Raw genomic sequence first — 25,287 nt, forward strand, 5'->3', positions numbered from 1 at the left:
TGTGCACAAGCTCACCTTGATTGGAAAGGGGAAGAATGAAGGCGAGGGGAGATGAGGTAGGGTTTTCGATGCTGCCAAACAGGCACCCGTGAATTGGCAGAGGGAGGGAAGACTAAGGGAGAGGTTTTCCATGCTTTCGAGATGCTGGGATTAGGACGTGGTGCCGTGAATCCTGATTGTGCGAACGTTGGGATGAATAAGCATAGAGTCTTAACAGAACAGAAGGCGGCCATTCAGCCCCTTGTACCTGTGCTGGCTCTTTGAAAGAGCTGTCCAATTAATCCCCCCCCCCCCCCCCACCCTGTTCTGTCCCCCCATACCCCTGTAAATTTCTCCCCTTCCAGTATTTCTCCAATTCCCCTTTTGAGAGTTACTATTGAATCTGCTTCCACCGCCCTTTCAGGCAACGCGTTCCAGATCACAACAACTCACTGCGTTGAAAAAAAATTCTCCTCCTCTCCCCCTCTGGTTCTTTTTCCCGATTATCTTAAATCTGCGTCCCTCTGGTTACCGACCCTCCTGCCACTGGGAACAGTTTCTCCTCGTTTACTCCATCAAAACCCTTCCCGATTCTGAACGCCCCGATTAAATCTCCCCCTTAGCCTTCTCTGCTCTAAGGAGAATAGTCCCAGCCTCTCCCAGTCTCTCCACCGAGCTGAAATAAAGTTATGAGCGGAGGAGAGAATGTGTCACTTTAGGTGTTTAGGATTAAGAGCTCGGTGTGTGAGCCCTGCCTCGAGCAGTTCTGAAAACTGCACCTTAGATGCAGTTTTGGAGGGAGTGCAGCTGAGATTCAGCAAAATATCACCAGGGCTCCAACTGTTGAGGAGAAAGAGCATAAAGTAGCCTGGAATAGACAAGGTTAAGGGATGATTTGGCCGACGTTAACACTTCTGCATGCAATGGATGGTAGATGTGTGGAACTCTTCCCACCTCCCCCCCCACCACCCCAGAGGAAGCAGTAGAGGCGAGCTCAGTTGATTGTAACTCGGACATCGATAGATTTAGGTTGGGGAATTAAGGAGCCAAGGCGAGTGGAATGGAGTTAGGGGCAGGGATCAGCCTTCATCTGGTTGAGTGACGGAACAGGCTCGGGGTGAGTGGGGGGGGCTGGTGGTGGAATGGGCCTGCGGGTTGGGTGTAAAATTGGCTTCTATAACGGAATTCTGTCTGCTGGTCCTTGCAGCGAACGTGGAGCCAGAGCTCCTGCACACATTCAACAGAGTCGACCCGCTGGACACGCTCATTCTGTGCGTGCGCCTTGCCGTGCTCGTGGCGGTGACGCTGACCGTGCCCGTGGTCCTCTTCCCGGTGAGTCGCCTCGCGGCGGGAGTTGCCTATTTTTTTCCCCTCACCTTCTGGAGCGGTGTCGGGTAAAGGGGGTGCCCCGTTTAACAAAGTGACCGTGTTCCTGGTTTCTTTACCCCCTCCCCACCCCCCCCCCCGCCCCTCCCCAACCTTCTTCCCCTGCAGATCCGCCGTGCCATCCAACAGCTGCTGTTCCCCGGGAAAACCTTCCGCTGGTTCCGGCACGTCGTCATCGCCATCACGCTGCTCATCTGCGTCAACCTGCTGGTTATCTTTGTCCCCAACATCCGAGACATCTTTGGCATCATTGGTAAGTGTGCAAGTCACTAAAGGTAGTGTCTGTGTAGCCTACTGATTTTAATGAACGTCCAGCACAGAAACAGGCCATTCGGCCCCTCCGCTCCGTGCTGGTGTTTCTGCTCCACACGAGCCGCCTCCCACCCCCTCTTCATCTCCCCCCTATCACCATATCCTTCTATTCCTCTCTCCCTCGTGTGTTTATCCAGCCTCCCCCTTAAATACATCGATACTATTCACCTCAACCACTCCCTGTGGGAGCGAGTTCCACATTCTCACCACTCTCTGGGGAAAGGAGTTTCTCCTGAATTCCCCATCGGATTTATTACTGACTGTCTTATATTGATGGCCCCCTAGTTCTGGTCTCCCCCCCTCCCCCCCCCCCCCCCCCCACACTTGGAAACATCTTCCCAACGTCTATATCCATCGAAACCCCTTCAATAGTCTTTCGGGTCACCCCTCAGCCTTCTCTTTCCCCCCCCCCCCCCCCCCCCCACTCCCCCCGAGAGAAAAGTCTGTTCGTCCCTTCCTGATGGGAGCAACCTCGCAGTTTAAGTGTCAACACCAACTTGAATTTTTATCGCGCCTTTCGTGTAGAAAAACGTCCCAAGGCGATTCACAGAGGCGCTATCGAACAAAAAATGACACCGTGCCATGTGTGATATTCGGGACAGGCGGCCAAAAGCTTGGTCAGTGAGGTCGGTTTTAAAGGAGGAGAGGGAGGAGGGAATTCCAGAGCTTAGGGCCCCAGGCAGCTGAAGGCACGGCCGCCAATGGTGGAGCGATGGGAATTGGGGGATGGGCAAGAGGCCGGAATTGGAGCAGCGCAGAGATCTCGGAGGGGCTGGAGGAGGGTACAGAGATAGGGAGGGTTGTAGGGGCTGGAGGAGGTTACAGAGATAGGGAGGGATTTGGGGGCTGGAGGAGGTTACAGAGATAGGGAGGGTTGTAGGGGCTGGAGGTGATAATAGAGATAGGGAGGATTGTAGGGGCTGGAAGGGGTTACAGAGATAGGGAGGGTTGCAGGGGCTGGAGGAGGTTACAGAGATAGGGAGGGTTGTAGGGGCTGGAGGAGGTTACAGAAATAGGGAGGGATTTGGGGGCTGGAGGTGGTGACAGAGAAATGGAGAGTTGTAGGGGCCGGAGGAGGTTACAGAGATAGGTAGGGTTGGAGAGACTGGAGGAGGTTACAGAGATGGGGAGGGATTTGGGGGCTGGAGGTGGTGACAGAGAAACGGAGAGTTGTAGGGGCCGGAGGAGGTTACAGAGATAGGTAGGGTTGGAGAGACTGGAGGAGGTTACAGAGATGGGGAGGGCGTCGGGGCTGGAGGAGGTTACAGAGATAGGGAGGGTTGTCAGGATTGGAGGAGGTTACAGAGATCGGGAGGGTTGTAGGGGCTGGAGGAGGTTACAGAGATAGGGAGGGTTGTAGGGGCTGGAGGAGGTTACAGAGATAGGGAGGGTTGTCGGGATTGGAGGAGGTTACAGAGATAAGGGAGGGTTGTAGGGGCTGGAGGAGGTTACAGAGATAGGGAGGGTTGTAGGGGCTGGAGGAGGTTACAGAGATAGGGAGGGTTGTCGGGATTGGAGGAGGTTACAGAGATAGGAAGCGATGTAGGGGCTGGAGGTGGTTACAGAGATAGGGAGGGATTTGGGGGCTGGAGGAGGTTACAGAGATAGGGAGGGTTGTTGGGATTGGAGGAGGTTACAGAGATAGGAAGCGATGTAGGGGCTGGAGGTGGTTACAGAGATAGGGAGGGATTTGGGGGCTGGAGGTGGTTGACAGAGAAATGGAGAGTTGTAGGGGCCGGAGGAGGTTACAGAGATAAGGGAGGGTTGGAGAGGCTGGCGGAGGTTACAGAGATAGGAGGGTTGTAGGGGCTGGAGGAGGTTACAGAGATAGGTAGGGTTGGAGAGACTGGAGGAGGTTACAGAGATGGGGAGGGCGTTGGGGCTGGAGGAGGTTACAGAGATAGGGAGGGTTGTCAGGACTGGAGGAGGTTACAGAGATCGGGAGGGTTGTAGGGGCTGGAGGAGGTTACAGAGATGGGGAGGGCGTTGGGGCTGGAGGAGGTTACAGAGATAGGGAGGGTTGTCAGGATTGGAGGAGGTTACAGAGATCGGGAGGGTTGTAGGGGCTGGAGGAAGTTACAGAGATAGGGAGGGTTGTAGGGGCTGGAGGAGGTTACAGAGATAGGGAGGGTTGTGGGGGCTGGAAGAGGTTACAGAGATAGGGAGGGTTGTAGGGGCTGGAGGTGATTACAGAGATAGGGAGGAGGGGAGGGTGGGTGAGAAGGCCATGGAAGGATTTGATGAGGATGAGACCGGGAGTGAATGTCGGTCGGTGAGTGCGGGGGTGAATGGATGTACGGGACTTGGTGCAGGTTGTGCCCCAGGCATCTTTGCAGGTCTTCTTTTTTCACCATGTCCAGTGCCTCTGTATCCTTTTAATAATCTGGCAAACCCCAATGGTAAACAGTGCTCCAAGTAATCTGTGTTTCTTGTTTCCTTGAAGGTGCTACGTCAGCTCCGAGCCTGATCTTTATACTCCCTGGACTGTTCTACGTCCGCATTGTGCCAAATGACAGGGAATCCTTGAAATCCAGAGCCAAAATCCAGGTATTGCTGCGAGGGGTGGGGTTCACACTTGCTTATCCTCCTGGTGTTATAGTCACAAAGGCTGTGGCGTGATCTGCGTCTAGGGTGGCGGACTCATGTCATTTTGAACCAGGCATCCCCTGTATTGGGGGGGGCGGGGGTGGTAGGGTTGGGATGGCTGCCACCTGGAATTGAAATCAGAAGGGCAAGCTGTTGCTTTTTTTAAAAAACAAAGCGACCGCCTCTCGACCAGAGAAAGACTTTTATTTCTGCCCTGACGGGGCCCTGGATTGGGTAAAAGCAGCTCCACCATTATGCCAACCCCGCGTTGGATGTTCCCCTTGCATTATTCTCTCTTCATCTGCCCCCACCTGCTAAACTTGCCACCTCTGCCACCTAGAAGGACGAGGGCGGCAAGTGAGGGAGCACCACCACCTCCCAGCTCTGCCCCTCCGACAGTGCGGCCCTCCCTCAGTACTGACCCTCCGACAGTGCGGCGTTCCCTCAGTACTGACCCTCCGACAGTGTGGTGCTCCCTCAGTGCTGACCCTCCGACAGTGCAGCGCTCCCTCAGTACTGACCCTCCGACAGTGCAATGCTCCCTCAGTACTGACCCTCCAACAGCACGGCGCTCCCTCAGTACTGACCCTCCGACAGTGCGGCGCTCCCTCAGTACTGACCCTCCGACAGTGCGGGGCTCCCTCAGTACTGACCCTCCGACAGTGCGGGGCTCCCTCAGTACTGACCCTCCAACAGCACGGCGCTCCCTCAGTAATGACCCTCCGACAGTGCAGCGCTCCCTCAGTACTGACCCTCCGACAGTGCGGGGCTCCCTCAGTACTGACCCTCCAACAGCATGGCGCTCCCTCAGTACTGACCCTCCGACAGTGCGGCGCTCCCTCAGTACTGACCCTCCGACAGCGCGGCACTCTTTCAGTACTGAGCCTCCGACAGTGCGGCGCTCCCTCAGTACTGAGCCTCCGACAGTGCGGCACTCCCTCAGTAGTGACCCTCCGACAGCGCGGCGCTCCCTCAGTACTGAGCCTCCGACAGTGCGGCACTCCCTCAGTAGTGACCCTCTGACAGTGCGGCACTCCCTCAGTACTGACACCGGGAATGTCAGCCTGGATTATGTGTTAGGTGTGTGAAGTGGGGCTCGAAGCTCCGTCTTTCTGTTCTATAACCCGCTTCGAGTGACTCGCTCTGTATTCCGTGGTCGTCTTTTCCTGGCGTTCCGCCTGGCTCTGTGTCTTCAAGTAAATGCTCCCTCTTCCCTCTGACCCGCCCTCCCTCTTTCTTCTTGTCTCCTCACAGGCTATCTGCTTTGCAACGCTCGGTTTTATCTTCATGATCATGAGCCTTACCTTCATCATCTTGGACTGGAGCAGGACTGAGGGCGGAAGTCGCATCGGTGGGCACTAGCCTGAATCTGTTAACACCCTCGTCACCACACTCCCCCACCCCCCCCCACCCCACCCCCTTACCACCCCTAGCCCCCCACAGCTCTCGTTTAAGGAGAAAAGGAACAGACTGTGGAGGGGGACAAACAAAGCAAGAAGGATTGAAATGGACCGACTGTTACACGACTACCTATCTTGGGCCTCCCTTGCCCCTCTTTTCCCAAATCCCAAAGCTACATCTTCCCTTTGCCCCCAAAAGTCCTGGACGTATCCCCCCCCCCCCGCCCCAGCTCACGCCAAACCTGGAACCACTCTCCCCTTGTGTGTCTGTCTCGACAGCAACGCTGCTAACATTCCCTTAATCAGAAGCTTCAGCAGCAACCGTGGAAGAAGCCACGAGGTGTGAAGGGGTGGGGAAATGATCCCAGCCGATCGCTAAACGCCCGCGAGATGCGATTTGTTCATTTATTGGCGGGCCATCGTGCTCGGGGCCCAGCCCCGCGAGGTGACGAGCTCCCAAACGTTCAAAAACAAAAGGAATGGGAAGAAGGAAGACAATGACTCAAGAGAGCTGCCGTGGACACAACAGAGGAACGGAAATGGGAATCTGGATTCCCCCTCCTGCTGCCTTCTGCGACTGGGAGTTTCCAAACCTCAGATCAGTCTGCCCGATGCACGAGGTCGCGCCAACGAGGGTCGCCCGGTTAACAGGCTCCGCCAGTCCGCCGTCCCGGGGCTTGCACATTGACGACGGGGTCTGATCGGGGTGGCCGAGCCTTTTTCTGGATCTTTGCAGGAGCTACCTGCTCAGTCCCATTCACACTCTTGGTGCTGATTCTGTTGGATTTTGAGGCAGCGATTCAGATAGGGATGTTGTGCCAGCCTGTCGAGTGCCAGGTGCCCTGGAATTTGCGGGGTATGGCTGGGGCTGGGGGGGTTGGTTGGTCAGGGAAGAAATCATTTTTGACCAGGAGGAGCGCAGTCTTCCAAGAAGGGGAGAGAACGTATAGCGCGATGGTCTACCCTGGGAGGGAATAACGCATGCAGTGCTTGTCCTGCGTGGCGTCAACCGTGTAGGTATCTGTTCTTCCACCTTTCTTCCTGACTGGGTTTTTTTTTCTTCCCTGTCAGTTTAATGGCTCCCATACTCCGTACCTGGGCCCCGCACTGATATACGTGTCATCCGGTCTCCCGCACCTCAAAACCCAAAGAAAAAGCCAGTGCGCCTGTAACAAGCTTTATCTCACGCCTCGCGTTGCCTCTCAACCCACACCCACCCCCTGAGCGAATGCCTTAAACTCTGTGCTCCTCTCCGCGTGGAGCTATCTGCCTGTTTCAAAACCAGCATTTTAGAATCGTGCAGCGCGTGAGGCCCCTCGGCCCATCGTGTCTGTGCTGGCTCTTTGAAAGAACTTTCCAATTAATCCCATTCCCTTCCTGCTCTTTCTCCCCCCCCCCCCCCCCGCAGCCCTGCACATTTCTCCCCTTCCAGTATTTCTCCAATTCCCCTTTTGAAAGTTACTATTGAATCTGCTTCCACCGCCCTTTCAGGCAGCGCGTTCCAGATCACAACAACTCAGTGTGTAAATATAAGTCTCCTCATCTCTTTAGTTCTTTTGCCAATCATTTTACATAGAATTACAAGTTTACAGCACAGAAAGAGGACACTCAGCCCAACTGGTACACGCTTATGCTCCACATGAGCCACCTCTTACCCCTCTCTATCCCACTCTCTCAACCCATCCTTCTGTTTCTTTCTCCCATCGTGTGTTTATCTCGTTCTCCTTAAATGTATCCATGCTATTCGCCAGAAACAGTGGTAGCGAGTCCCAGGCTGTCTTGACCGATTCAGCCTGGGCCTGTTCAGAATGTTGCAATCAGCCTTCGGAGGTGGGGTGCAGTGTCGGGGGAGGGGGGAGAAAATGCTCGTTGACCATCAAGAGGGGAGAGGAGCAGGCTTAAAACAAAACCATACTTGAGCAAAACTACTCACTTGAATTTACACCGAGAAAACGGCAATGGAAGTTGTGATTTCTCTGTCAGGTAAAAGGCTATGTAATGCATGGCGTCCGTCCTCAACATCTTTTCCGTGGCAGAACTTCGAATTGTCTGTCTGGAATTGAAATCCTGCATCTTTTATATTTGTGTCTGTGTGTGCGCGGTGTGTGTTTCTGTGAAAATTTTGCATGGCTTCATTTTTTTTCTTTCCCTGAGTAAGTGGCCACGGGCCAGACATCCCCCTCGCTGGCTGCAAAATGAGAAACATTTCTTTCTGAGTTTGCGTTAATGGTACAAATCCGACCAACTGGTACACTCTTGTCCTTCAGGGAAGGGACCCTGCCCTCCTTAGACACTGTCCGAGCAAGCCACTCCGTTGCATCAAGCTGCCACAAAGATAGGCGGCCCATCATCACCAGCACCGCCTCGGGGAAATTGGGGAGGGGCAATTAAACGTGAGCATCAGTCAGTCCGACGGGATGGAAGCCATTTGACAAAATCACGTACGTTTCTTGTCATCCAATCCCTCCCTCGCCACCCTCACTCCCCACCCCCGTCGGTGGTTTACATTTCTGCACGGCACCCTCCAGGGTCTCCCAAACCCCAGTTCTATCAAATCCAAAATTAGGCATCTGGACATTTGGGGGAAGACTAATGCATAACTCTGGTGTTGGAAATACAATGTATAAATGTAATATCGTGGCCACATTGTAAGTGCTTTGGCTTGTTTCATCTACCAAAGCAAGGTGGAAGAGACAGAGGGGTTTATCTACATGGCCAGCACTTGCTCGTTTGGGGCTTTATCTTTTTTGCACATTCATGAGTTGATGCTTTATGCTGTCTTGGCTTCCTTGAATACCTCATTACTGATCTGCCTAAAGCTGTGGTCATAGGGCTGCAGGGAGTAGCTGAGTAATTTACTGTGCGGCAGACTGCTTTCACTTCACCCGTCTCTTGTTTACAACCAATCTGGAGCTACTAATGTAAAACCAGCAGCCAGCTAGATGGATGAGAAGTTCCATGGTGCTTTTTATAAAATTCCTTCGCGGGATGTGGGCATCGCTGGCTAGGCCAGCATTTATTGCCCATCCCTAATTGCCCCTTGGGCAGGTGGTAGTGAGCTGCCGCCTTGACCGGCTGCAGTCCGTGTGGGGTAGATACACCCACAGTGCTGTTAGGGAGGGAGTTCCAGGATTTTGACCCAGCGACAGCGAAGGAACGGCCGATATAGTTCCAAGTCAGGATGATGTGTGGCTTGGAGGGGAACTTGCAGGTGGTGATGTTCCCGTGCGTCTGCTGCCCTTGTCCTAGGTGGTAGAGGTCGTGGGTTTGGAAGGTGCTGTCGAAGGAGCCTTGGTGCGTTGCTGCAGTGCATCTTGTAGATGGTACACACTGCTGCCACTGTGTGTCAGTGGTGGAGGGAGTGAATGTTTGTAGATGGGGTGCCAATCAAGCGGGCTGCTTTGTCCTGGATGGTGTCGAGCTTCTTGAGTGTTGTTGGAGCTGCACCCATCCAGGCAAGTGGAGAGTATTCCATCATACTCCTGACTTGTGCCTTGTGAACAGGCTTTGAAGAGTCAGGAGATGAGTTACTCTCCGCAGGATTCCCAGCCTCTGACCTGCTCTTGTAGCCACAGTATTTATATGGCTAGTCCAGTTCAGTTTCTGGTCAATGGTAACCCCCAGGATGTTGATAATGGAGGATTCAGCGATGGTAATGCCATTGAATGTCAAGGGGAGATGGTTAGATTCTCTCTTGTTTGAGATGGTCATTGCCTGGCACTTGTGTGGCGTGAATGTTACTTGCCACTTATCAGCCCAAGCCTGGATATTGTCCAGGTCTTGTTGCATTTCTACATGGACTGCTTCAGTATCTGAGGAGTCGCGAATGGTGCCGAACATTGTGCAATCATCAGCGAACATCCCCACTTCTGACCTTATGATTGGAGGAAGGTCATTGATGAAGCAGCTGAAGATGGTTGGGCCCAGGACACTACCCTGAGGAACTCCTGCAGTGATGTCCTGGAGCTCAGATGATTGACCTCCAACAACCACAACCATCTTCCTTTGCACTAGGTATGACTCCAACCAGTGGAGAGTTTTCCTCCCGATTAACCACTGCGGCACAGTGGCGCAGTGGTTAGCACCGCAGCCTCACAGCTCCAGGGACCCGGGTTCAATTCTGGGTACTGCCTGTGCGGAGTTTGCAAGTTCTCCCTGTGATCGCGTGGGTTTTCGCCGGGTGCTCCGGTTTCCTCCCACCGCCAAAGACTTGCAGGTGATAGGTAAATTGGCCATTGTAAATTGCCCCTAGTGTAGGTAGATGGTAAGGAATATGGGATTACTGTAGGGTTCGTATAAATGGGTGGTTCTTGGTCGGCAATGACTCGGTGGGCCGAAGGGCCTGTTTCAGTGCTGTATCTCTAAATAAAAATAAAAAAATAAAAAATAAAATAAATAACATTGATGCCATACTTGGTCAAATGCTGCCTTGATGTCAAGGGCAGTCACTATCACCTCACCTCTTGAGTTCAGCCCTTTTGTCCATGTTTGAACCAAGGCTGTAATGAGGTCTGGAGCTGAATGGCCCTAGCGAAACCCAAACTGAGGGTCAGTGAGCAGGTTATTGCTAAGCAAGAGCTGCTTGATAGCACTGTTGATGACACCTTCCATCACGTTACTGATGATTGAGAGTAGGCTGATGGGGCAGTAATTGGCCGGGTTGGACGTGTCCTGCTTTTTGTGTACAGGACATACCTGGGCAATTTTCCACATTGCCAAATAGATGACAGTGTTGCCGCTGTAGTGGAACAGCTTGGCTAGGGCGTGGCAAGTTCTGGAGCACAGGTCTTCAGTACTATTGCCTGAATGTTGTCAGGGCCCATAGTTTTTGCAGTATCCAGTGTCTTCAGTTGTTTCTCGATATCACGCGGAGTGAATCAAATTGGCTGTAGACTGGCGTCTGTGATGCTGGGGACGTCAGGGGGAAGCCGAGATGGATCATCCACTCGGCACTTCCGGCTGAAGATTGTTGCAAATGCTTCAGCCTTATCTTTTGCATTGATGTGCTGGACTCCCCGATCATTGAGGATGGGGATATTTATGGAACCACCTCCTCCAGTTAGTTGTTTAATTGTCCACCACCATTCCTGACTGGATGTGGCAGGACTGCAGAGCTTAGATCTGATCCGTTCATTATGGGATCACTTAGCTCTGTCTATCATATGCTGCTTATGCTGTTTGGCATACAAGTATTCCTGGGTTGTAGTTTCACCGGGTTGACACCTCATTTTGAGGTATGCCTGGTGCTGCTCCTGGCATGCCCTCCTGCATTCTTCACTGAACCAGGGTTGGTCCCTCAGCTTGATGGTAAAGTTAGAGTGGGGGATATGCTGGGCCATGACATTACAGATTGTGGTTGAGTACAATTCTGCTGCTGATGGCCCACAGCGCTTCATGGATGCCCAGTTTTGAGTTGCTAGATCTGTTCGAAATCTATCCCATTTAGTACGGTGGTACTGCCACACAACACGATGGAGGGTATCCTCAATGTGAAGATGGGACTTTGTGTCTACAAGGACTGTGCGGCCCCTTGAGAAAGTGATGGTGAGCCACCTTCTTGAACTGTGTGGTGTAGATATGACCACAGTGCTGTTAGGAAGGGAGTTCCAGGATTTTGACCCAGCGACAGTGAAGGAATGGCAATACAGTTCCAGGTCAGGATGGTGTGTGGCTTGGAGGGGAACTTGAAGGCGGGGCTTTCCTCTTGCGTCTGCTGCCCTAGTCCTTCTAGGTAGTAGAAGTCATGGGTTTGGGTGGTGCTGTCGAAGGAGCCTTGGTGAGTTGTTGCAGTGCATCTTGTACGTGGTACACACTGCTGCCACTGTGAGCTGATTGATCCCTAGTGGCATAGTGGGTGAGGCACACTGCCTGATGTACTGATGACCCAAATTCCCATCCTTAGTCGGTGCCAGGTTAACTGGGGTTGTGTAGGGATCGTTAACCCACTGGTTAGGAAATGGTGGGAAGGAAAGTTCAGCCAGGGTTCTTGCTGCTGATGAGACAAAGGCCATTTCAGATAGATACTCGAGTGCAACTCGCTATGGTGAAACTGGGCACCCCCACGAGTTGGTGCCTCGAGTGGGAACGATCTTACTGTGAACATGTACACGTGACCGTTGTCACATTTTACACGAAACTTGCCATGATGGTGCTGAGTAGCCTGAGGTCTTTTGGGACCTCGCCAAGAGAGAGTTCATTTTGTTAATACAAGGCAGAGCATGCTGTAAATTAAAACAAGACTGTCCCTGTGATTTTGCACTTACAGGATTGGTAAATGTTGCTTTTTGTGCATGTTTGTGTAAAAAAAAAAGTGCCAGTGGTGGGAAAATTTTGTGTAGATGTAGTGGTTTGGATCAAATTTACATTTTATAGGTGTCTTGAGAAATAGCTCAACATCCATGACTTACCAAGGCAGAATTGCACCAGTGGTGTGACTCACCTCTGCTGCCCTCTGGTGGCAAAGATTCCCCCCTTTGTTATTCTCCTCTGTTCCTCCTCTTCCTGAGGGCTTATCAAGATCCAGTTCATTGCAATGATTTCTTGCTGGGAGCCACTTGGAATGGAGCAGATCCGCTTGTATGTGCATCCCCCACGTCCGACATCACTGCTCCTTATGTTTCGGGGACAAGTAGGTAGAAACAGAAATTTTTTGAAATGGGCGCGCGATTAGGTGAAAACGAAATGCTAAAGTACTGTGAAAGGAGTGGTGCAGCTCACCCATTCTCATGAGCCAAGCAGCATGTCTGAGATTGCTTTATTCCCCACAAGTGGCCAACTTGCCTTCAATCATGTGTGCTTCTTTTTAATCCAATAAGTTAGAACTCTGTTGGGGGGGCAGGGGTGGGGTAGTGGGGAGGAGGTTGAAATCTCTCCAAAATGATGGCAGAAAATTATCTTGCTGATTTTTTTTAAACCCTAACATTTTTAAATATTAATTAAATTCCATTTTTAACTTGTCTTTTATTCTACCCCAGTTGTGTGAGATGTTATTTAAAGATTCAGAACCGGATAGCACATGAACGGTTTTCAACATTTCATTATGTTTCAGTTGTGTTTGCGAACCCTTTTTCCAGTCATTTGGGACTATGTATATATGGAGGAACCGAAGTGACACAGACTGCATAAGCCATACCATATTAAATATGAGTAATGCTGAAAATAGAGACATGTTGTTGAAGCTTTTCATCTTGCACTCATCAGGACAATCTGCAAGAATACCAAAGTAAGGGAAAACAACACATTGGTATTCCTGCGGGCTGTCCTCATGAGTGCAAGATGAAAAGCTTTGACAACGTGTCTCTGTTTTCAACATTACTCAAGTTCTGGACTACCAAACAACTATTTATATACTAAATATGAGAGAATTTTTACTTTTAGTACTTTAATACGTAGCACAGACTAGAATTTACATTTGCCAAACCTACATGAGCCAGATAATACCGGAGGTGAGTAAATTGTAATTTTTTTAAAAACCTGGTTTGTTACTGTACTTATAGGACTTAACACTGACACGTACAGTAGCATAGAGTGCCGGATATTAAGTGAATCATAGCGTTTACCTAATGTGAACTGTATTTACATAAGTTGACACTGACAGATTCACCCACACAAGCTGCACTATAATCGCACAGGAGGGAGTTCTAACTTAATTCTTGTAAGCTGTACTGTTTTTGGTTTGGAAATAAGTGTTGTGATGATAAAGATGCCGGGGGTGGGGGGAGGGGGGCGGAAAGGGGAAGTCAGTTAGGGGGGTGGGTTAGGTGAACATGCGGATTTTAGACATTCAAACATGCAAGGGAATCGTCCCCTGCTATTCTTAAGATGTTGCCAAAAGACTCAGAATGGTTTTCTGTTTAACGTACGAGAACTGAAACTCTTGAGTAAGAACTTCTCAATGCCACCTCTCTTTCCTCACCCCCCCACCCCCCCCAACCCCAATCGATTTGTTTTTTGAATTACAATATGTGCTGAATTTGTCTTGAATCCAGAATTGGCCCAAGTCTTTCCCACGTCCCATCGGTGAGGGAGTTGTGAACACTGTGTTATTGCTACCAAGGCACTAAGATGCCCTTGTAGAATTTGAGTGAAATCATAAGTGGGTGTAATGCTGTTTACAGTTGAAGGCCTGTCTATTCACTCACTGTACATGAATACAGGGCTCCTGGTGCTCCTGGAACATTCTGTCGCACGGCACACCAAAACCAGCCCCTGCTACCAACACCACTGTGTTGGCACTGACTCCATTTTCCGACCCAGCTACTGACTCTCACTTAACCAGACTGCTTGCATTCTGGGCGAAGGTCCTCTTCAACCTTGAGGGTGGTTTCCGGCCTCATCGAAATAGTCCATTGCCCTGACTCCAACCTTTTGTGCCAACTCCCACCAGCCGCGCTCTCTGCAATTCCCTCCCCTCAACCTCCGCTTCTCGCTCAGAGTCCATTATCTTTGTCCAAGCCTTCACTCTTACACAAGACAGCAGCAGGTATTTCAGAATGGTTTCATCCGTACTGCTGCACTCAGCAAGGCTCTCTCTAATATTTTCCTGGTACTCGCACTCCAGGCAAGACTTGGATTTTTTGTTGTTAAATAACGCACTTTGGCTTGTGGTGCAGTTTGTGAACTTACTCTAATGTAGGACCCCCCCCCCCCCCCCCCCCCACAAAGCCTTCAACGTTCGTCTATTTTCATGGCTGGAATGTTTGTCCGTGTTGTGTTTTTTTTTAAGTTCTGTTTTTAATATGACTTTCTTGCTTGTGTTATGTTGCTTGTTAATCCCTTGGTGATGGATTCCAGCGCTTGATGTAACTGCTGTAGAACCTCCGAGACTGAAGCAAGTTTCCAGAAAATAAAATTAAGAGTAAAACATGTGTTTTGTGTTCATTTGATTTATCGATCCTTCCCTTGCGGCTGTACTTTATAACCGATCGTCATTTTCCCCTTTTCCTTAAGGTGCTGGCTCTTGGTGGGATGTGGTCCTGTGGGCACCAGCATGCTGTTTGACTGTAGGGTGCTTCGTAGGCAGTCCTGATCCTGTCCTCGCCCAGTGCCCACACAATAGGATTCACTGGAAACCCTGCTCGATTGGCCTATCTCCTTAACCAAACGGCCTTTGATAGCACCATGAATTACCCTGGAGACATCAGTACCTCCTGCTCCTTGTTTTACAGCTATTTCCCCTCTCTCTGGTTTCCCTGAAAGACAAGTGCCAACTGTGAAGGGGTGCCCTGTTCCTAGCTAGCTGCTGCCACAGTTGTGTCCCAGTAGTTAAGTAGTGCACAGGGGAGGCATGCTGATGACCATTTTTGTTTTGTCCTCTCCAAACTGTCCGACTGGGCGATCGAACCTGCATCGCACTCCCTTTGGGCCTGTCGACCCAGCGTCTGTGTGGACTGTGCGACAGACACACACCAGAAGATATGAAGGAATAACAGTTTTTAATTAGCTTTTCATTGTGACAGTTGAGCTACAAATCGGCCACGTTCAAACGTGCACACGAACAATTTACTTTGTAGCCTCTTTCGAATTGCCTTCCCGGCCCTCTTCCTCCTCATTTTCGTCCATCTCGTCGTCCCTGCCTTGGATGGTGATCTTCCTTCTGGCTTCCCATTCCTTCCGAAACCTATCCCAACAGGAGAGGATTGCATGGTGAGACTCCATAGTAAAGGTAGCTCTCATCAAGCCAGCCATTCACTTTGCCAGCTGTGGTTTTATTCTATCATGTGTCGACCAGCCTTTGGAGGCAGCCACTCTACAAATCTTCTGTAGTTTAAAACAACAGTAACATTTCAGTCAGCTGATGATTGTCAGGGATACTCATCGTTGAGAAGGCCAGTGTCTGTGAACTATTCCCCACCATTATTTATTTATTCATTCACGGGAAGTGGGCCTCGCTGGCAAGCCCAGCATTTATTACCCATCCATAATAGCCCCTTGAGAAGGTGGTGGTGAGCTGCCTTCTTGAACCACTGCAGTCCATGTGGGGTAGGTACACCCACAGTGCTGATGGGGAGGGAATTCCAGGATTTTGACCCAGCGACAGTGAAGGAACGGCCGATATAGTTCCAAGTCAGGATAGTGTGTGACTTGTAGGGGAACTTGCAGGTGGTGGTGTTCCCATGCATCTTGTGACGGCCACATGGTGTGACGTGGGTGGTTCCCACCATTCAGCTCCCCACCTGACCACAGCAAGTGTATTTGTTTGAAGAGTTTAACCCCTTGGTGTTTTACCTTTCAATGAAATAGACAGCGACAGGTTTTCTTGTAGGTTTTTGAAAAAGAAAGTCCGTTATTTATTGATCAATACGCCTTATGCCGAAATTGTCACAACCGCATCCACTCGCGCTTACACACAGGAAGAAACAGATAGAGAAGGGAAAGAGGAAGGTGGTTTTTAGTGGGGGAGAAAGGTCATGATAAACCTGTTGAATTCCTTTGAGACTCAAGTTCTAGATGGTTGCAGGCCTGAAATGATTGTAGATTTCTTTCTTAATTGAAGGTTCTGATGAAAATGGTGGGTCACTTCCAGTTCTCTTTGCTGTATCATGTAGATGTCTTTTTCTAAGTTAAAAATGTGTCATTTCTCATTTCCTGTTCAGAGACATTCTGGTTTCTTCCCCATGGTGATCGCATAATGGTCCAGGAAGTGGCTATTTCACACCTCCTTTTTTTTAGAAGAAGACATTTAGGGGACAGTGATAATTGTATCATAAGCATTAGGCTGATTATGGTAAGGGGCAAAGAACAATCCAGAGTAAGAATAATTAACTGGGGGAAAGCCAACTTCAATGGGGTAAGAATGGAGCTGGGGCAAATAAATTGGAGTCAAAAGTTGGCAGGAAAACCGGTAGATGAACAATGGCTACCTTCAAAGCAGAGATAGTTTGGACACATCAAGGTATGTTCCCTTGAAGGGGAAAGGTAGGGCAAACAAATCCAGAGCTCCCTGGATGACAAAAGAGGTAGAGATTAAGATAAAGAAGAAAAAGTGTACTTATGACAGATTCCAGGTAGAAAATACTATTGAGAACCAGGCTGAATATAGAAGGGGAAGTGAAAAAGCAAATAAGAGAAGCAAAGACAGAGCATGAGAAGAGACTGGAAGCTAGCTAAGCTAACAAGTTTTGACTTTTTTTTTTGGTTTTCAGTAGATTTGTTGGGAATTTAGAATAGTGGGAATGGAGGTTAAGGCAGTTGAATGTTCTTCCTGCGGAATGTGGGAGGTAAGGGTCACCAAGAGTGTCCCTGCTGACTGCATCTGCGGGTAAGTGCACCCAACTCCAGCTCCTCGAGAACTGCGTTAGGGAACTGGAGCTGGATGAACTTCGGATCATTCGGGAGGCGGAGGGGGTTATTGAGAGGAGTTATAGGGAGGTAGTCACACCTCAGGTAAAAGAAGTAGGTAGATGGGTTACCGTCAGGGGAAGGAGAGGGAACCAGCAGGCAGTGCAGGGATCCCCTGTGGCCGTTTCCCTCAACAACAGGTATACCGTTTTGGATACTGTTGGGGGGGACGACTTACCAGGGGTAAGCAATGGGGTACAGGTCTCTGGCACAGAGTCTGTCCCTGTTGCTCAGAAGGGAAGGGGGAAGAGGAGCAGAGCATTAGTCATTGGGGACTCCATAGTTAGGGGAACAGATAGGAGGTTCTGTGGGAACGAGAGAGACTCACGGTTGGTGTGTTGCCTCCCAGGTGCCAGGGTTCGTGATGTCTCGGATCGTGTTTTTGGGATCCTTAAGGGGGAGGAAAGAAGGTACCAGCCCTTCGCTTTGCAAGCTGGAACGTCAGAACTATGTGTCCTGGCCTGTCGGAAGACCTTACACAAATCAACGATTCTCGGAAGACCGCCATCATTAACAACGAGCTCAGTAGACTCAATGTAGACATTGCAGCACTTCAGGAGACTCGCCTCCCCGCGAGTGGCTCTCTAGCAGAGCAAGACTACACCTTCTTCTGGCAGGGCAGGGATCCTGAAGAACCAAGACAGCATGGAGTGGGCTTCGCCATCAGAAACTCCTTGCTCAGCATGATAGAGCCTCCCTCAAATGGCTCGGAACGCATACTGTCCATCCGACTGCTCACCACCTCTGGTCCAGTACACCTACTCAGCATCTATGCTCCAACACTCTGCTCCGCACCTGAAGCTAAAGACCAGTTCTATGAACAACTCCATAACATCATTAGCAGCATCCCCAACACCGAACACCTATTCCTGCTGGGGGACTTTAATGCCAGGGTTGGGGCCGACCATGACTCATGGCCCTCCTGCCTTGGGCGCTATGGCGTTGGAAGGATGAATGAGAACGGGCAGAGACTGCTCGAGTTGTGTACCTATCATAACCTCTGCATCACCAACTCGTTCTTTCACACTAAACCCTGTCACCAGGTTTCATGGAGGCACCCAAGATCACGTCGTTGGCACCAGCTAGACCTCATTGTCACAAGGCGAGCCGCCTTAAACAGTGTTCAAATCACACGCAGCTTCCACAGTGCGGACTGCGACACCGACCACTCCCTGGTGTGCAGCAAGGTTAGACTCAGACCAAAGAAGTTGCATCATTCCAAGCAGAAGGGCCACCCGCGCATCAACACGAGCAGAATTTCTCACCCACAGCTGTTACAAAAATTTCTAAATTCACTTGTAACAGCCCTTCAAAACACTCCCACAGGGGCTGCTGAGACCAAGTGGGCCCACATCAGAGACGCCATCTATGAGTCAGCTTTGACCACCTACGGCAAAAGTGCGAAGAGAAATGCAGACTGGTTTCAATCTCATAATGAAGAGCTGGAACCTGTCATAGCCGCTAAGCGCATTGCACTTTTGAACTACAAGAAAGCCCCCAGCGATTTAACATCCGCAGCACTTAAAGCAGCCAGAAGTACTGCACAAAGAACAGCTAGGCGTTGCGCAAACGACTACTGGCAACACCTATGCAGTCATATTCAGCTGGCCTCAGACACCGGAAACATCAGAGGAATGTATGATGGCATGAAGAGAGCTCTTGGGCCAACCATCAAGAAGATCGCCCCCCTCAAATCTAAATCGGGGGACATAATCACTGACCAACGCAAACAGATGGACCGCTGGGTTGAGCACTACCTAGAACTGTACTCCAGGGAGAATGCTGTCACTGAGACTGCCCTCAATGCAGCCCAGCCTCTACCAGTCATGGATGAGCTGGACATACAGCCAACCAAATCGGAACTCAGTGATGCCATTGATTCCCTAGCCAGCGGAAAAGCCCCTGGGAAGGACAGCATTACCCCTGAAATAATCAAGAGTGCCAAGCCTGCTATACTCTCAGCACTACATGAACTGCTATGCCTGTGCTGGGACGAGGGAGCAGTACCCCAGGACATGCGCGATGCCAACATCATCACCCTCTATAAAAACAAAGGTGACCGCGGTGACTGCAACAACTACCGTGGAATCTCCCTGCTCAGCATAGTGGGGAAAGTCTTTGCTCGAGTCGCTCTGAACAGGCTCCAGAAGCTGGCCGAGCGCGTCTACCCTGAGGCACAGTGTGGCTTTCGTGCAGAGAGATCGACTATTGACATGCTGTTCTCCCTTCGTCAGATACAGGAGAAATGCCGTGAACAACAGATGCCCCTCTACATTGCTTTCATTGATCTCACCAAAGCCTTTGACCTCGTCAGCAGACGTGGTCTCTTCAGACTACTAGAAAAGATCGGATGTCCACCAAAGCTACTAAGTATCATCACCTCATTCCATGACAATATGAAAGGCACAATTCAACATGGTGGCTCCTCATCAGAGCCCTTTCCTATCCTGAGTGGTGTGAAACAGGGCTGTGTTCTCGCACCCACACTTTTTGGGATTTTCTTCTCCCTGCTGCTTTCACATGCGTTCAAATCCTCTGAAGAAGGAATTTTCCTCCACACAAGATCAGGGGGCAGGTTGTTCAACCTTGCCCGTCTAAGAGCGAAGTCCAAAGTACGGAAAGTCCTCATCAGAGAACTCCTCTTTGCTGACGATGCTGCTTTAACATCTCACACTGAAGAATGCCTGCAGAGTCTCATCGACAGGTTTGCGTCTGCCTGCAATGAATTTGGCCTAACCATCAGCCTCAAGAAAACGAACATCATGGGGCAGGATGTCAGAAATGCTCCATCCATCAATATTGGCGACCACGCTCTGGAAGTGGTTCAAGAGTTCACCTACCTAGGCTCAACTATCACCAGTAACCTGTCTCTAGATGCAGAAATCAACAAGCGCATGGGTAAGGCTTTCACTGCTATGTCCAGACTGGCCAAGAGAGTGTGGGAAAATGGCGCACTGACACGGAACACAAAAGTCCGAGTGTATCAGGCCTGTGTCCTCAGTACCTTGCTCTACGGCAGCGAGGCCTGGACAACGTATGCCAGCCAAGAGCGACGTCTCAATTCATTCCATCTTCGCTGCCTTCGGAGAATACTTGGCATCAGGTGGCAGGACTATATCTCCAACACAGAAGTCCTTGAAGCGGCCAACACCCCCAGCTTATACACACTACTGAGTCAGCGGCGCTTGAGATGGCTTGGCCATGTGAGCCGCATGGAAGATGGCAGGATCCCCAAAGACACATTGTACAGCGAGCTCGCCACTGGTATCAGACCCACCGGCCGTCCATGTCTCCGTTATAAAGACGTCTGCAAACGCGACATGAAATCGTGTGACATTGATCACAAGTCGTGGGAGTCAGTTGCCAGCATTCGCCAGAGCTGGCGGGCAGCCATAAAGACAGGGCTAAATTGTGGCGAGTCGAAGAGACTTAGTAGTTGGCAGGAAAAAAGACAGAGGCGCAAGGGGAGAGCCAACTGTGCAACAGCCCCAACAAACAAATTTCTCTGCAGCACCTGTGGAAGAGCCTGTCACTCCAGAATTGGCCTTTATAGCCACTCCAGGCGCTGCTTCACAAACCACTGACCACCTCCAGGCGCGTATCCATTGTCTCTCGAGATAAGGAGGCCCAAAAGAAAGAAGGGAGGGGGAGCAGCCCCAAGTCTTGATCCACATAGGCACCAACAACATAGGTAGGAAGAGGGATGGGGATTTAAGGCAGAAATTCAGGGAGCTAGGGTGGAAGCTTAGAGCGAGAACAAACAGAGTTGTTATCTCTGGGTTGTTGCCCGTGCCACGTGCTAGCGAAGCGAGGAATAGGGAGAGAGAGGAGTTGAACACGTGGCTGCAGGGATGGTGTAGGAGGGAGGGTTTTGGTTTCCTGGATAATTGGGGCTCTTTCTGGGGTAGGTGGGACTTCTACAAACAGGATGGTCTTCACCTGAACCAGAGGGGTACCAATATCCTGGGGGGGGAGATTTGCTAGTGCTCTTTGGGGGGGGTTTAAACTATTTCAGCAGGGGGATGGGAACCTAAATTGTAGTTCCAGTGTGCAGGATGTTGAGAGTAGTGAGGTCAGGGATAAGGTTACAAGGACGCAAGAGGGCACTGGCAAGCAAGAACTTGGTTTAAAGTGTGTCTACTTCAACGCCAGGAGCATCTGGAATAAGGTGGGTGAGCTTGCAGCATGGGTTGGTACCTGGGATCTCGATGTTGTGGCCATTTCAGAGACATGGGTAGAGCAGGGACAGGAATGGATGTTGCAGGTTCCGGGATTTAGATGTTTCAGTAAGAACAGAGAAGATGGTAAAAGAGGGGTTTGTGGCATTGTTAATCAAGGAGAGTATTACGGCGGCAGAAAGGACGTTTGAGGACTCGGCTACTGAGGTAGTATGGGCCGAGGTTAGAAACAGGAGAGGAGAGGTCACCCTGTTGGGAGTTTTCTATAGACCTCCGAATAGTTCCAGAGATGTAGAGGAAAAGATAGCGAAGATGATTCGCGACAGGAGCGAGAGTAACAGGGTAGTTGTTATGGGGGACTTTAACTTTCCAAATATTGACTGGAAATACTGTAGTTCAAGTACTTTAGATGGGTCACTTTTTGTCCAGTGTGTGCAGGAGGGTTTTCTGACACAGTATGTAGACAGGCCAACCAGGGGCGATGCCACATTGGATTTGGTACTGGGTAATGAACCCGGCCAGGTGTTAGATTTAGATGTAGGTGAGCACTTTGGTGATAGTGATCACAATTCGGTTAGGTTTACCTTAGCGATGGGCAGGGACAGGTATATACCGCAGGGCAAGAATTATAGCTGGGGGAAAGGAAATTATGATGCGATTAGGCAAGATTTAGGATGCGTAGGATGGGGAAGGAAACTGCAGGGGATGGGCACAATCGAAATGTGGAGCTTATTCAAGGAGCAGCTACTGCGTGTCCTTGATAAGTATGTACCTGTCAGGCAGGGAGGAAGTTGTCGAGTGAGGGAGCCGTGGTTTACTAAAGAAGTTGAAGCGCTTGTCAAGAGGAAGAAGAAGGCTTATGTTAGGATGAGACGTGAAGGCTCAGTTAGGGCGCTTGAGAGTTACAAGCTAGCCAGGATTGATCTAAAGGGAGAGCTTAGAAGAGCGAGGAGAGGACATGAGAAGTCATTGGCGGATAGGATCAAGGAAAACCCTAAGGCTTTCTATAGGTATATCAGGAATAAAAGAATGACTAGAGTTAGATTAGGGCCAATCAAGGATAGTAGTGGGAAGTTGTGTGTGGAATCAGAGGAGATAGGGGAAGCATTAAATGAATATTTTTCGTCAGTATTTACAGTAGAGAAAGAAAATGTTATCGAGGAGAATACTGAGATACAGACTATTAGGCTAGATGGGATTGAGGTTCACAAGGAGGAGGTGTTAGCAATTTTGGAAAGTGTGAAAATAGATAAGTCCCCTGGGCCAGATGGGATTTATCCTAGGATTCTCTGGGAAGCCAGGGAGGAGATTGCAGAGCCTTTGTCCTTGATCTTTATGTCGTCATTGTCGACAGGAATAGTGCCGGAAGACTGGAGGATAGCAAATGTTGTCCCCTTGTTCAAGAAGGGGAGTAGAGACAGCCCTGGTAATTATAGACCTGTGAGCCTTACTTCGGTTGTGGGTAAAATGTTGGAAAAGGTTATAAGAGATAGGATTTATAATCATCTTGAAAAGAATAAGTTCATTAGCGATAGTCAGCACGGTTTTGTGAAGGGTAGGTCGTGCCTCACAAACCTTATTGAGTTTTTTGAGAAGGTGACCAAACAGGTGGATGAGGGTAAAGCCGTGGATGTGGTGTATATGGATTTCAGTAAGGCGTTTGATAAGGTTCCCCACGGTAGGCTATTGCAGAAAATACGGAAGTATGGGATTGAAGGTGATTTAGTGCTTTGGGTCAGAAATTGACTAGCTGAAAGAAGACAGAGGGTGGTGGTTGATGGCAAATGTTCATCCTGGAGTTTAGTTACCAGTGGTGTACCGCAAGGATCTGTTTTGGGGCCACTGCTGTTTGTCATTTTTATAAATGACCTGGATGAGGGTGTAGAAGGGTGGGTTAGTAAATTTGCGGATGACACGAAGGTCGGTGGAGTTGTGGATAGTGCCGAAGGATGTTGTAGGTTACAGAGGGACATAGATAGGCTGCAGAGCTGGGCTGAGAGATGGCAAATGGAGTTTAATGCGGAAAAGTGTGAGGTGATTCACTTTGGAAGGAGTAACAGGAATGCAGAGTACTGGGCTAATGGGAAGATTCTTGGTAGTGTAGATGAGCAGAGAGATCTTGGTGTCCAGGTACATAAATCCCTGAAAGTTGCCACTCAGGTTAATAGGGCTGTTAAGAAGGCATATGGTGTGTTAGCTTTTACTAGTAGGGGGATCGAGTTTCGGAGCCACGAGGTCATGCTGCAGCTGTACAAAACTCTGGTGCGGCCGCACCTGGAGTATTCGTGCAGTTCTGGTCACCGCATTATAGGAAGGATGTGGAAGCTTTGGAAAGGGTGCAGAGGAGATTTACTAGGATGTTGCCTGGTATGGAGGGAAGGTCTTACGAGGAAAGGCTGAGGGACTTGAGGTTGTTTTCGTTAGAGAGAAGGAGGAGGAGAGGTGACTTAATAGAGACATATAAGATAATCAGCGGGTTAGATAGGGTGGATAGTGAGAGTCTTTTTCCTCGGATGGTGATGGCAAACACGAGGGGACATAGCTTTAAGTTGAGGGGTGATAGATATAGGACAGATGTGAGAGGTAGTTTCTTTACTCAGAGAGTAGTAGGGGCGTGGAACGCCCTGCCTGCAACAGCAGTAGACTCGCCAACTTTAAGGGCATTTAAGTGGTCATCGGATAGACATATGGATGAAAATGGAATAGTGTAGGTCAGATGGTTTCACAGGTCGGCGCAACATCGAGGGCCGAAGGGCCTGTACTGCGCTGTTATGTTCTATGTTCTATGAAATCCCAAAGTTTTTGCTAGACATATAAATAGTAAAAGGGTGATAAAAGGAGGAGTGTAGCCGATTAGGAACCATAAAGGGGATTGACACATGGAGCCAGAGGACATAAACTGAGGTATTAAATGAATACTTTGCATCTGTCTTTATCAATAAAGAAGATGCAACCTAGACAATGGTGAAAGAGGAGGTAATTCAAATACTAGAGGGGTTTAAAATTGATAAAGATGATGTATTAGAAAGGCTGTCTGTACTTAAAATGTATAAAGCACCAGGACCAGATGAGATGCATCCAAGGCTGAGGGAAGTGAGGGTGGAAATAGCAGAGGCATTGGCCATAATCTTTCCGTCTTCCTTAGACTCGGGGGTGGTGCTAAAGGACTGGAGAATTGCAAACGTTAAACCCTTGTTCAAAAAAAGGTTTAAAGATAAGCCCAGCAACTACAGGACAGTCAGTTTTATTTCAGTGGTGGGGAAACTTCTAGAAAAAATAATTTGGGACAAAATAGTCACATGGACAAATGCAGGTTAATTAAGGAAAGCCAGCATGGATTTCTTAAGGGAAAATCATGTTTAACTAACTTGCTGGAGTTTTTTTCTTTGAGGAGGTAACCAAGAGGGTTAATGAGGGCAATGCTGTTGATGTGGTGTACATGGACTTTCAAAAGTTGTTTGATACAGTGCCACACAACAGACTAGTGAGCAAACTTATAGCTCATGGAATTACAGGGACAGTAGCAACATGGATACAAAATCAGTGGAGTCACAGGAAACAAAGAGTAGTGGTTAATGGATGTTTTTCGGGCTGGAGGAAGGTTTCTGGTGGAGTTCCTCAGGGGTCAGTGTTGGGACCCTTGTTTTCCTCATATATATATATATATATTAATGACCTAGACCTTGGTGCACAGGGCACAATTTCAAAGTTTGCAGATGATACAAGACTTGGAAGCATTGTGAACTGTGAGGATGATAATGTAGAACTCCAAAAGGACATGGACAAGTTGGTGGAATGGGCGGACAGGTGGCAGATGAAGGTCAATGCAGAGAAATGTGAAGTGATTCATTTTGATAGGAAGAACATGGAGAGACAATATAAAATAAAGGGTACAATTCTAAAGTGGGTGCAGGAGCAGAGGGACCTGGGTGTATATGTGCATAAATCATTGAAGGTGGCAGGACCGATTGAGAGAGCGGTCAATAAAGCATACAGTATCCTGGGCTTTATTAATAGGGGTATAGAGTACAAGAGCAAGGAAGTTATGTTAAACATGTATAAGACACTAGTTTGGCCTCAGCTGGAGTATTGTGTCCAGTTCTGGG

General features: G+C 49.6%; 2 protein-coding genes across 2 annotated transcripts in view; one reads left to right on the top strand and one right to left on the bottom strand.

Moving 5' to 3' along the window:
* slc38a5b (solute carrier family 38 member 5b) overlaps window positions 1-14,514 on the top strand; it is a 147,013-nt gene extending 132,499 nt beyond the window's left edge. Inside the window, exons 13-16 of the mRNA XM_068024240.1 lie at window positions 1,187-1,311; window positions 1,474-1,618; window positions 4,121-4,224; window positions 5,518-14,514. Of these exons, the coding sequence (XP_067880341.1) occupies window positions 1,187-1,311; window positions 1,474-1,618; window positions 4,121-4,224; window positions 5,518-5,625 (482 nt within the window). The 3' untranslated portion in view covers window positions 5,626-14,514. The remainder of the gene's footprint in view (window positions 1-1,186; window positions 1,312-1,473; window positions 1,619-4,120; window positions 4,225-5,517) is intronic.
* A 563-nt stretch (window positions 14,515-15,077) lies between these two features.
* The window catches only part of si:ch211-199g17.9 (uncharacterized protein LOC108180085 homolog), a 32,156-nt gene continuing 21,946 nt past the window's right edge, over window positions 15,078-25,287 (bottom strand). Inside the window, exon 11 of the mRNA XM_068024315.1 lies at window positions 15,078-15,282. Coding sequence (XP_067880416.1) covers window positions 15,165-15,282 — 118 coding nt within the window. The 3' untranslated portion in view covers window positions 15,078-15,164. The remainder of the gene's footprint in view (window positions 15,283-25,287) is intronic.

This window comes from Heterodontus francisci, chromosome 49 (genome assembly GCF_036365525.1).
Source record: "Heterodontus francisci isolate sHetFra1 chromosome 49, sHetFra1.hap1, whole genome shotgun sequence".
NCBI lineage: Eukaryota > Metazoa > Chordata > Chondrichthyes > Heterodontiformes > Heterodontidae > Heterodontus > Heterodontus francisci.